The 13,112-nt window shown below is 37.9% G+C and overlaps 1 protein-coding gene across 1 annotated transcript in view; it reads left to right on the forward strand.

The window, feature by feature from the left end:
* Positions 1–7,640: 7,640 nt before the first annotated feature.
* Positions 7,641–13,112, forward strand: part of Naf1 (nuclear assembly factor 1 ribonucleoprotein) — a 38,103-nt gene continuing 32,631 nt past the window's right edge. Inside the window, exons 1-2 of the mRNA XM_071610546.1 lie at positions 7,641–8,137; positions 12,095–12,269. Of these exons, the coding sequence (XP_071466647.1) occupies positions 7,779–8,137; positions 12,095–12,269 (534 nt within the window). The 5' untranslated portion in view covers positions 7,641–7,778. The remainder of the gene's footprint in view (positions 8,138–12,094; positions 12,270–13,112) is intronic.

The following is a 13,112-nucleotide window of genomic DNA, read 5'->3' on the forward strand; positions in this document are numbered from 1 at the left end:
CTCCACTGCTCTTCCTCCAGCCATGTCCTACCTGCCTATAGTTAACTATCACAGCAGAAGAGCTGGTTTTGGAGAATGGTCCAAGGAGTTCCTAGAGAGAAGGGGGAATTCAATCCAGAAACAACAGGGATCTTGGCATTCAAGTTGAAAAAGAAATTCAGTATGTGACAGTCAAAGACATAGACAGATGTTTATTTAGAAAAGTAGATATACATTTAAGGGAGAATGAGGGCTATCTCAAGAGTGAGAAGCCTGCCTTGGGCTGGGGGTCCAGTATTTATAGAAGGGTTGTATTAAGAGCGGGACTGGAGCCAGGATAGAGCTGAACAATTCTGTGTCAGTTTTCCCTGCACTTTTATTTATTTATTTTCATTTTTTAGTTGTAGTTGGACACAATACCTTTATTTATATGTGATGCTGAGGATCGAACCCAGGGCCTCCCACATGCTAGGCAACCACTCTATTGCTGAGCCACAACCCTGGCCCCCTTCCCTGCACGTTTGTATTTCCCTCATTTTACAAGGGTACGGGCCAAGAGCCTATTGCTCAAGATTACAAGTATTTCTTCTGCCTCTTGATGGCTCAGTGACGTTTCCTTTTAGACTTAGTATTTTTCTGTCTTTATCCTAAATTCCTATCTCAGTTACTACCCAATGGGCCATTCAAATTATTACTCCAGGATGGGAATATAGCTCAGTTGGTAGAGTCCTTGATTTGCATGCTCAAGGCCCTGGGTTCAATCCCTAGCACCACACACCACAAAATTATTAGTCTAGCAAATGAATTAATTTTCTGATTGGATTACAGCTCTCAAGATCTAATCATTTTACCTACCTCTGAACATTCTGGTTTTGTGCTTTTCAGTATACACCTAATATCCAAACCATAATGCAAAGTATAAGGTGAGAAAAATAAGATCAATATACAAAACAGAAGGTTTTAAGCAAGAAAGTGATGAGATCGTTAACACTCCATCACTGTTGGGGGTCACTTTGCACTAATTTGTGCCTTTGTTTGAATCATCTTCTGCTCTCAGAGAAGCATGCTTCTCAGCAAAGTTTTGTGGGTTCTTGGCTTTGCTACAAGGGTATGCTGCTGTGGGACCTATTCCAGGTTTTAATGGGCAGATGGTCAGGGATGTCTGGAGGCTATAACTGTGTAATTGGCACTTTGAATATGGACTCGTGCCATGTAATTGAAAAACAGCTTTTGTCTTCCAGTATTCCATTAAATCTGTCCAATGGGAGCACTCTTTATTTGTGAAAACTTGATCCCTCTTATTTTGGTGATCTTTTTTTGGTGAGGGGGGTAGGACAAGTGAAACATACTCTATGGCTTTTGTGAAAATAAAATGAAAACTAACCAAATAAAATTAGAGTTAAAAACAAAAGGATAAATTGGTGACTTGGACATTTGGTTCCAATGCATGGGCCATTTTGAAAATTGACTAGCTTCCATGGGACATAAAGCCCAAAACATTCTGACCTCAAAGTTTAGTATCCAACATTTGAAAATCAGTGCTAGCCATGATCACACAGGGATGAAAAACATAATAACTGTAGACCACAGGACTATCCACAACAAACTCTGAAGGGTGCTGACCTTAACAGAAACATTTGACAGTTTTTGCAAGGATGTTAAAGGTTTCAAATGGAACAGTCCACTATGGTAGCTGCTGCAACAGAATAGTCTATTGGGTCTAGATGTATTTGTCTGTTTGGTCCCTTATTAGTTAGAATCTTCAGACCTCATCTGTAGAAACACTAAAATTTAAAGTAATTAACATTAAATATAAGTAGAATTTAGTTTCTCAATTGCTTTAGTCATATGTCAAGATCTTAACAGTTAATATGGCTAGTGAACACTACACTGGGCAATGAATATATATAGCATTCCCATGATTGCAGATTTTCAACTGGACAACACTAATTTGGAAATTATCATTTGGAGAATGTTACATTATGTGGGTTATTTGTTTTTGAAGAGGTGGAATATTGTTATTTATTTACTGAAAACTTATTTTCTATATATTTTGCTTTTTCTAGTCCCTGGTCTTAAATGATGGACTTTTGGTTACCCAATAAATAACATTCCTTTATTCTCCTCCTGAGTACAGAGCAGTCTGGAAATATGACTCAAGATATAGTTGGATGGGAAAAAATTTATCTTAATTACTGATAAAATTGATTAGAGAGTCTGGCTTTAAATCTGTAGCAAAATGGACATTTATAATTAGACAGTCTTGCCTTCCCAGTCACTGTATCAGCTAGAATCTTCATGCTTCCTCTGGAGGAACATAAAAAATATTTACCAGCTGTATAACCTTGGAAAATTCATTCAATCTCTGTTTTGGTTTAGATGAGATGTCCTCCAAAAGCTCATGTGTAAGACAATGCAGGAATGCTTACAGGTGAAATAATTATGACAGCTGTAACATAATCAGTGGATTAACTGTGTGGTAACTGTGGGTAGTTAGGTAAGGTGTAGCTAGAGGAAGTAGGTCACTAGGGGATATGTCTATGGAGTTTATAGTTTGTCTTTGTGAATGGAGCACGTGCACGCTCTCTCTCTCTCTCTGATCCCTAGTTGCCATGTCCTGAGCTGCTTTCCTCTACCATGACCTTCTACCATGATGATCTGCCTCACCTTGGGCCCAGAGAGCTCTAGGTTCGGCCAACCATGGGCTGAACCTCTTAAACCCTGAGCCAAAATAAATGTTTACCCCTCTAAGTTGTTCCTGTCAGGTGTTTTGGTCACACCAATGCAAAACCGACCTCTTTGAGCCTCAACTTCCTGAACTGGAAAATGGGGATAATAATTATATCTACTTTAAAGTTTTGTGGAAAGAAGTTTTAAATTTACAAAGTGCTTAGAAAAACTACCTGATGCACGCACCATGCGCTCGCGCGCACGCGCACACACACACACACACACACACAAATACTATTTATGTATTTATGTATCTCACTCATAGGGCATCCAAGTTACGGGTATCAATAAACAGATATTCAGTCTCTTCATCTTAGTTTCAGTGGCTCAGCACTTTAACTACTCTTTTACAAAAGGGTTCGCTTCATTTTATTTTCAAGCAGTATGCTAGTCTAGGGATGTTCTCTCCCTGACACAGCCACTGAGTTTCTTAAACTTTAGCATGCATGCACATCACATGGGAAGTCTCATTAAAATGCAGTTTCTGATGTCAAAGGCCTAGTGGATAAGGCCTAAGATTCTGCATCATATTTCCATATGATTCAAAGCTGCTTATCTGCCACAGCATTTCTAAGTAGTGAAAGCACTCCAAAACAGTGAAAAAAAATGGCCTTAAGAAGTTATTGGGTCTTTTTTCATAAAATTTTCAATATTTAGAATACATAGAGATTGGTAAACTCAAATGTATGCTCTCATGAACTTTATTTTTGAACTTTAAAGACTATTTTACATGTTCACTTTGAAATGTGACTGGCCTTTAACTCAAAATTTAATTCACTGTAAATTCTCTTTTAATTTTAGTGATCCTGTAAGCTCCTCAGTCTTTCAATGAGTTTTGTTAGATTTAGCCTTAGGCTAAAGACTTCAGGCTAAGTTTAGCAGCTGTTAGAAATAATGCAGTAGACAGGCAGGCTCTGAAGTGCTGGAGGTAAATTCAGGACATTTTGGAACATTCAGGCACTTAGAAAAAATACCCATTGTGAAAGAGTGACCTATTTTGAAGCTAGGCATAGGTACAGTTATTCTTATTCTGCAACCCAGAGACCATCCCCATTTCATAAACAAAAATTTTTATCTGCAACTGTAGCATTCCTTATATAATCATATTAATTTAAATTGAACAGATAAATTTAATATTCTCTGTACCTTTATATGTGAAGCATCTTCCTTACTGCAATTGTCCCATAAAGCTCTATTATTTGTTTTCTTTCTTTCATTCTTCTATTCAGAAACCTTTATAGGATTTACTATGATTCTAGAGCTGAAGAAATAGCTGTGAATTTAGACAAAATTCCTGGGTTCATGAGACTTTAATTTATGGGAAAACAGAGACAAGGAAGATGTAAACAAATACAACAACTTGAAGATAAGTACTATTTAAAGGAAACGATGAGCAATAATTTAGAGGGTGACTGGTATTGAAGGACTCTTAGATTGAATATTCTGGAAAACTCTCTTTAGAGTGTTATATTTGAGTAGAGATAAAATAAAATTGAGATAAGAGTAAATAAGCCACGGTATTATGGGGAGAGGAAAAACTAAGTGAAAATGCCACATGCAAAGAATAAACTTGGTGAGATGAAGGGTGATCAAGACCAGTAAATTTGTGGCAATAAAGGAGGGCGAGATGGTAAAATATAGAAGCGGAAGTAGCCTCCACCTCAGATAGAGTTTTGAAAATCAAAGCTGGGAGTCTGGATTTTATTTCAAGTGTTATCAAATATTCAGGGTTTGAAGCAAGAAATTAAATATCTTATTTAGTTTCCTGTATGAAGTTTTCCTACTTTCTCTGATTAACAAATTAATTGTTCTCTTTAAAGTCCCAGCACAAATATCACATTCATTGTAAAGCCTTCTGTTGCAGAGGCAGGGGGTAGAGGACAGGGTGATCCTAGTTTACTTTCTCAGCGGCCCCTTCTTCCCTTTGGTTCCATTTGAGTCAAAGTTGAGTCTTAGTGGCTGTGATTCTCAAACAGTTTATTATGGTCTTCCAAGGTGGAAAGCGGGAGCAGACCAGTGGCATAGGCCAGATAACAATAAGGGTGTCAGATGACCAACTTACATATGTCCTTCACCATGACCACTATCAGGTTTTGGTGCTCCTTTTCTCCTCTTATTCCTATATTTTGGACAATATCAGTTATAAGGTATTTCTTTCATAAATAGCTTAAACTCTAAGCTATTCGCTTAAGGATAAACTTTTTCTTAAGGTTCATGGAAGTTTCATCTGTATGGGGGTACCTTTGTCTCCTGGAAGTCCCTGGGGCCAGTTTGTAATCATTCTGCTGTGTGATGTGTACTATGGGCCTGTTAGATGCTTAAGTGGCTTTATGACTGTCATTAATCTTACAGTCATGACATATCTCTAGTAGTATTCGATACCTTCCCTAGCTTTCCCAGTACCTTCTTTTTAATTTTTCCCATATGTACATTCCTCTATATTCCTCTAATATAGTACATATTACTTGTTTTCCAACTTGTTTTTTATAAAACTAAGAAACTAGCTAAGTTTCTTAAGGGCAAGGACTATGATTTATTTACCTGCCTGTATTCACAGTTCATAGTGCTTGAATTATTCTTGAATTTGTTTCTGGTCTTAACCCTTCTATTGAATTCCAATCTGTTCTTCAATGTCCAATGGCACAAATGACTGACCAGTTTTCACTCAAATTCATGTGCTTATTATCTCTTTCCAACTACTTCATTTTTATTGGTAATATCAACTTTCTAGTTCCATTGGTCAGGAATTTTCGAGTGTGCTGATTCAGTCCAGATGTTTAGAATTACCTTTCCTCTATTTCATGGGCTCATCCCTTGATTCAGACTTGTATCAATTAATTCCTGGAAAAATGCAACAGACATTTTGTCATTGTCAATGAAGTGTTATTTGATTCATAGGTTTATGTATGAATTGTTCAATTTTACACACTAAATATACACAACATGCCATTCTCCTCTATACAAACTTATTTAATATGCCAAGAACTAAATGAGATAGTATTTTTCTTTTCCATTTTACAAAGGAAATTGATGTTTAGGTATATAACTTACCACTCAAGGTGAGTTACAACAACACAACAATAGTAAAACTGAAAGTTGAACACAATGGTAAAAGTGATATTTGAAGTTATATTTGTCTGGAAACTCTGAGCTCTACTAAATCACTACAATACTACGTACTATTTCAAATTTAAATTCCTGTTTCACTTGGGAGGATTTCCATGATACAGCTCACCAGCCCTACCTAAGTTCCCTTTGCTGCAACACTTGCATCTTCTATTAAATTTCTTTCTAGTTATCTCCTGTACATTTACCTTTTTTTACTTCTACTAGATTGTAAATTCCTTAAAATTATGATTATCTGCCTTCTTTGGTTGACCCTATCAGTAGGTTCCACATCCATAAATTCAACCAACAAATGTTTGAAAATAGTTCTTAAAATTTTGTCAACACTGAATGTTTTCTTTTCATTTCCTAAAACATACTATAATAATTTACATACTGTTTATACTGTTTTTGATATTGTAAATATCTAAATAATCCCAAAGATATTTAAAGCATACAGACAGGAAGATGTGTATAGATTATAAATTATTACATCATTTTAACTATTACATCAAAATCCTTAAAATTTGATATTTGCAGGGCCCTGGGGACCAATTCCCCTTGGATGCTGAAGAGTGATTGATTATATTTGCCTTAAATTTGTGTGAAGATTCTACTACTATGGATGGTCTATAATAAATTCTCAATGAATAATTTATAAAATCTTTAGCACAGTCCTTGATAATATATGCATGGTTAGCAAATTGTACTAATGATTATTACTCGAGTAACTGATACATCACAATGAAGATCTAATAGGAAAACAGAGAAGTCTTTCTTACTCTGTGATAAGAACTTTTTCTTACCCTCTTTACAATCCAAACTAAAGGTTTCTCAGGAAACGCAGGAACCAAAAGGTTTCCCAGGTTGGTGTCATCCCATTCTTTCTGAGAAGCAGAGTCAACTACAATATGGACATCCACATAACATCAACAAGCAGCAAAATCTGGCTATTACTGCTATTTTGGGAGTACTTTGGGGAAAAGAGAAATGGAATAATTGTAGGTTTGGTGTTTTGTTTGTTTCCAGCACTGGGAGTTGAATCCAGGGACACTTCAACGCTAACCCACATCCCCAATCCTTTTTTTTTTTTTTTTTTTTTGAGACAGGGTCTTGCTAAATTGCTGAGGCTGAATTTGAAATTGTGATCCTCTGGCCTCAGTCCCTGCCATTACAAGCATGCATCACTGAGTCCAGCTTTTCTTTGAGATGTTTGATAAATGTGCTTTCTACCTGTAGAAATCTAACTTCAATTAAATTACCAGAAAGGTCTTTTCAAGATGTCCTGGTTTAAATCGGACATGATGACAACCACCTGTAATCAAAGCGACTGGGGAGGCTGAGGCAGGAGGGTCCAAAGTTCGAGGCCAGCCTCAGCAATTTAGCGAGGCCCTAAAAATTTGTTGAAATCCCATCTCAAAAAAGGCTGAGGATGTGGCTTAGTGTGCCTGGGTTCAATGCCTAGTTCCTGGAGTTGGGGTGGGAGTGGAGGGGACAAATACAAAAACAACTGGCTTAAGATTCTGCTGTACACAACCTAGCACTCCTCGGGCACCTCTCCTGTTCCCTAATCAGGCTTCAAATCGGCGCTCCGAGTAAAAGTGGCCGAGACTCAGGTACAGAAAGCCCTGCTTTCTGGCCTTTCATGTGTGAGAAAGTTCACAGGCAGCAAAGAAATCTATGGACTGTGGCCTACTTCCCAAGGGCCCTGGTAGGCCCGCCTCCAGTGAACGGCGTCGCGCCGTCGCGTCACGCTACGTCACACGCTCTCCCGGAAGTGCCGCTGAATAACGCCGGGGGCGTGTCTTTAGGCTTCTCCGCGTGTAGTTACCTGTGGAACGCGGGACCTTTGCGTCTGGCGCGGTTGTGTCCCTTGCAGAGGGAGTTTTACTTTCTTTGGCGGGAGACGAGAGATTGTCTGCAGGTCCGGAACGTGAGACCTTCTCGGTGTCTGGCGCGGCGTGATGGAGGTGGTGGAGGCTGCCGCCGCTCAGCTGGAAACCCTGAAATTCAGTGGCCCTGGCTCTGGGGTTGACCATGGTGCAGAGGTGCGGTCTCCGGACTCAGTTCCCGCGCCGGGGTCGCAGCCGCCGCTGCAGTCGGAAGAGGGTTGCCCAGACCGTGAGCAGGCCGTGGAGGCTCAGCCTGCAGGGGAGCAACCACCACCGCCTTCCCTGAGCGCCGAGGCGGGCGGGAGCCCTGCGCCCCAGCCTGCGCCAGAACTGCCGCGCTGCGGGGCCTGCATCACCGGCCCGGCCGCCACCCGGCTGGCGCAGACCCCGCACTCCTCGGAGACCTCGGACTCGGACTCGGACTCTGACAGGTGGAGTGCCTAGGAGCCCCGGAGCTGCGGGGATGGGGCTTGTGTGACCCGCGCTGGGAGCGGCACCTATGAGCCCAGAAGGTGCCGGGGTGGGCTTAGAGGGCAGTGAGGTAGCTGGTACTCGGGGCGCACGTGTTGACCTCGAGTTTGCACTGCCCTTTGCTTAGCTCTTGCCTTGCACGCTACTTTTCTAAATTTGATAGCCAAAGTGGTTTTATGTACGGGGAGTGTAATTTTCAATTCGAAGTCTGTTTTTTTTTTTTTTCTTTTAACTATTCAGTTTGGCATATACCCTTGTGGCTGTAACTTTTTGGGTCAGATCTGAGTTACAGGTATTATTATTATTATTATTATTATTATTAGTGTGTGTGTTAAGTCTAGAGTGTAGTCCTGGGGTTGTTTTTTTTTTTTTTTTTTTTTTTTTAATCAGATGAAATGAGGATCATAAGCATTATTTTGTGTGTTCTGAAGTTCTTGAAAATCATGTTAATTTTAGAATCCTTGTAGGGAGTACAAGTTCATGAAATTAGCTAATCAGTTATTTAGTTTTTTATGCTCTAAATACGTTTTATAAAACAACCCCTCCCTGTGTCTTGTGAGAGAAGGCTCCAGTATATGGCTTGTTATAAAACCTCATTGAACATTACCTACAAATATTTGAATAATTGGGGGGTGGGGGCAGGTACTGAGGATACACAGTGAGGAGAAAAGGAGTTTTCAGGGTAATATCAACTAAGAGTAGAGGGTATGGAGAAGGATGAAGAATTTAAATACAGCAAGAAGGAATGTATAGAGGAGAGGGGCAAGTAAGCCATTTATAAACAAGGCAGGATATTTTGGCAGTTCTAAGGTTATAATCATCTTATGGGATTTCAGAGTCCATGTCACTAGGAAAGTGAAATAAGTGCTAGATGATCTGGGGACAAGTTTTGAAGGCAGGCATTGGGGTATGTCATTCCAATAAACCGAACAATGTTGGGACAGTACTGACCATATGCGGATGATGGAAGGGGGTACCAAATATTTGAAAAAATGAAAAGTGGTACAACCATTGCCCTGTACTAGTAGTTAGACAACGTTTTGATACATATATGTGGTATTTAGTTTCAGGTTTTTGGTAACCCAGCATGGTTTTCAAAGAATTATGTTAGAGTACTAATAGAGTATAGTAGCAATTTGAGAATTGCTGTGGGAATTAGGGAAAGAAGTAAATTTGGTGAGGGGGGGGTTCATAGGAGATAATATTTGAGTTGAAACTATAAAGAGAATTTTTCTGGGTTGAGGGCATTGCAGGCAAGGAAAATAGCGCAAGCAGTGGTGTGTTGTGAAAATGTTAGGGGCTATGGAAAGTTATATGAGTTTGTATGATAGATATGGGATCCATGTGAGAAGTGGTGGGAGATGGGATTGTGGAGTTTACCAGGAACCTGATTGCTAAGACTCTTAAGATCTCATGCTAAGGAGCATGACTTTCATATTGGATACAGTATAAATTTACAGGAAAACTTTTTTTTCCTACATTTTTTTTGGCACGTTATAGTTGTACATACTGATAGAATTTGTTTTTTATATTTGTACATGCACATAATACACTATAATTTGTCCATTATCACTCCCAAGCACTTTGCCCATCCCACCCCATTTCCCACCTCTTGGTCCCTTTCCTCTACTGATTTCCCTTTCCTTTTCATGAGAGCCCTCCCCCCTTTTTTTCCTCTCTAGCTTCCACATATGAGAGAAAACAACCTTCTGAGTTTTGATTTATTTCGCTTATCATAATGGTCTTTAGTTCTATCCATTTTCCTGTAAGTGACATAATTTCATTTTTCATTATGGCTGAATAAAACTCCATTGTGTATATATACAACATTTTCTTTATCTATTCATCGTTGATGGACACCTAGGCTGGTTCCATAGATTGGTTGTTGTAAATTATGCTGCTATAAACATGGGTATGCATGTATCATGCTAGTATGATGACTTTAATTCTTAAGGATAAATAATGAGAAATGTTACAACTGGGTCATATGGTGGTTCCATGTCTAGTCTTTTGAGGAACCTCCATACTGATGTTTGTACTATTTTACAGTATCACACCAACAGTGTGAAAGTGTTCCTTTTTTCTCCACATCTTCTCCAGCATTTATTATTATTTGTGTACTTGGTGACTGTCATTCTGACTAGCATAACATAAAATCTCATTTTGATTTGCATTTCCCTAATGACTAACAATGTTGAACGTTTTTCATGTATTTGTTGGCCATTTGTATTTCTTTTGAGAACTGTCTGTTTTTAATTTGAGTCTGTCATTTATTAATTGGGTTATTTGCTTTTTTGGTGTGAAGTTTTTTGAGCTCTTTTATGTATTCTAGATATTAATCCTCTGTCAGAAGAGTACAAAGATTTTCTCCAATTCTGTAGGTTCTCTCATCATATTCCTAATTGTGTCCCTTGGTGTGCAGAAGCTTTTAAATTTGATGCCATCCACTTATTAATCCTTGGAATTATTTCCTGAGCTTTAGGGGTCCTATTGAGAAAATAGTTGCTTAGCTTCTGGTCTAATTCCTAGGTCTGATCCATTTTGAGTTGATTTTTGTGCAGGGTGAGAGATAAGGATATAGTTTCTTTTTTCTCTCTTTCTTTTTTTTTTAAACATGTGGATAATCAGTTTTCCCAGCATCATTTGGAAAAAAGACTGTCTTTTCTCCCAGTATATGTTTTGGGCTATAGATATGTGGGTTTATTTCTGTGTCTTTTATTCTTTACCAATGGTCTGTGTGTCTTCTATTCTGTACCATTGGTCTATGTGTCTTTTTATGCCAGTATCATGCATTTGTTACCATAGCTCTGCATTGTAATTTGAAGTCAGGTATTATGATGTCTCTAGTATTGCTTTTTTGGCTTAGAATTGATTTTGGCTATTCTCTGTCTTTTATTCTTCCAAATGAATTTTAGGACTGTCCTGTGAAGAATGTCATTGATTTTTATCTTGGATGTAGTATAAATTTATAGAAAAACTTTTAAAACTTTTCTATATGATTGAATATTTTCTAGTGAAAAGTGGAAGAAGCTGGGCACAATGATGCATGCTTATAATCCCAGCTATTTGGAAGACTGAGACAGGAGTCCTGATCACAAGTTCAAGGCCAGTATGGGCCACTTAACACCCTGTCTCAAAATAAGGGATGGGGATGCAATTCAGTGCCCATGGGTTTGATCCCCAATACGCACATGTGTGCATGCGTGTATACACAAACACACACACACACTAGTACAAACCAGTATAGCCATCACCTTGATTTAACAGTTTTAACATTTTTTAACTGTTTAATATGTTGCTGAACCATTTTAAAGTTATTAGACATCATGAGATTTTAAATATTTCAGCATATGTTCTTGAAGGGAAACATTCTCAAACACGATACTGTTATAAAATACTAATACATAAATACTGTTTATATAAAATTAATAATTCCCTCTTATCTAATGTGTACTCGAACAATTCTTTAAAAGCAAGAGCATGAACTGATTAGGATGGAGGGTCATAAAATTCTGAAAATAACAGCAGTGGGATGAAGGGGTGATTATTGTGGGGAGAGGCTGTTCAGCTACTAGAGAAGACAAGGTTCCCCAGTAGTCTAAAGGCAGAAGAAACTCTTTCATTGGTGACCAAGAAAGGTGCCCTGCCTAGAGCATCCTTTAGGCAGTGATTGTCACTTACTTAACTATACTTAGACATGTAACATGTGAAACTATGGCAGTAAGGGTCTGGATTATAGCAGAGATTTTGAAAATGTTATTGGTAGAATAAAGACTACTTTCTCAATATCATAATAAGCTTTGAAATGCTAGCTTTTGAATTAGACTTGGAGTAGTAAGCAGGGTAAAGTAGATGAATGATCTTATTTTAATAGCATAATAATACTGACCAAGTTTTCAACTTTTTTCCTCCAACAGTGAAACAGATTCAGATAGTTCAAGCTCCTCTTCTTCCTCATCGTCTTCTTCCTCATCTTCCTCTTCCTCTCATATATCACTTCCTCCAGTGTTGTCAGATGGAGATGATGATTTACAAGTTGAGAAAGAAAATAAGAATTTTCCTCTTAAAACAAAAGATGAATTACTTCTTAATGTAAGTACTTAGATTTGTTAAATTTAATTTTCATGTTTTAAAATACATTATTGTGGTACTTATATTGGTTATGTTTGGCCTGTGTCTGTTCCATAAATTTGGAATCTTTTCTTAATTTATTGAGCATGCTTTTGCTGTGCTTTGACTTTCATACATAAAAGAGAGGAATGGTTTGGGTAATTTCTGAGGTTGCTTCTAACTTTGACATTTGTCGATTGATCTTGTTGGGACATCAACTTCATTCTGGTGCTTTCTGTTTTTTTCACTTGCTTTGGAAAATATGTCTGTGTGAGAGTATAACTCAGTGGAAAAGCACTTAAGAAAAAGGAAAAAAAAGATATTACTGATGCAGGTTTATAGACTTGCTTTGTGTTTTGTCCACAAGTCTGAAAATTTTTCTTAATAGTAATTGACTTCTTTTTAATTGGTTGTTTTTAGAGAGGTAGTAAGCAAAATTCAATAGCTTAAGCTTTTTAGGATTTCTATTCACTTGAAATTGTAAAGTTTTTCTAAAATTATAGTTGGAGAAAACTTGTTTATTGTAGAATGGTATATTTTGGTGCTTGATAAATTTGGGTGGCAAAGTTAGTCTTGTGAGATTATGTCCTCTTAAGCTGAGGAGTATGCTAGTCATCTGATTGAAACCTGTAACCCAAGAGAAATTTCATCTCAGAATTTCAAAATGTAGATTACATTGCTGTATGTTCTTACTCCATTCATCCATATATTTTAGTTATTATTGATGCTATTTAAAAGTTTAATGATCACTAGTCCTAATTATTATGTAACACTTAAATCAATAAAGATAGTTAAATGTTAGACTTCAAAAACTGTAAAACCTAA

The sequence above is a fragment of the Marmota flaviventris genome, chromosome 3, assembly GCF_047511675.1.
Source record: "Marmota flaviventris isolate mMarFla1 chromosome 3, mMarFla1.hap1, whole genome shotgun sequence".
Taxonomy (NCBI): domain Eukaryota; kingdom Metazoa; phylum Chordata; class Mammalia; order Rodentia; family Sciuridae; genus Marmota; species Marmota flaviventris.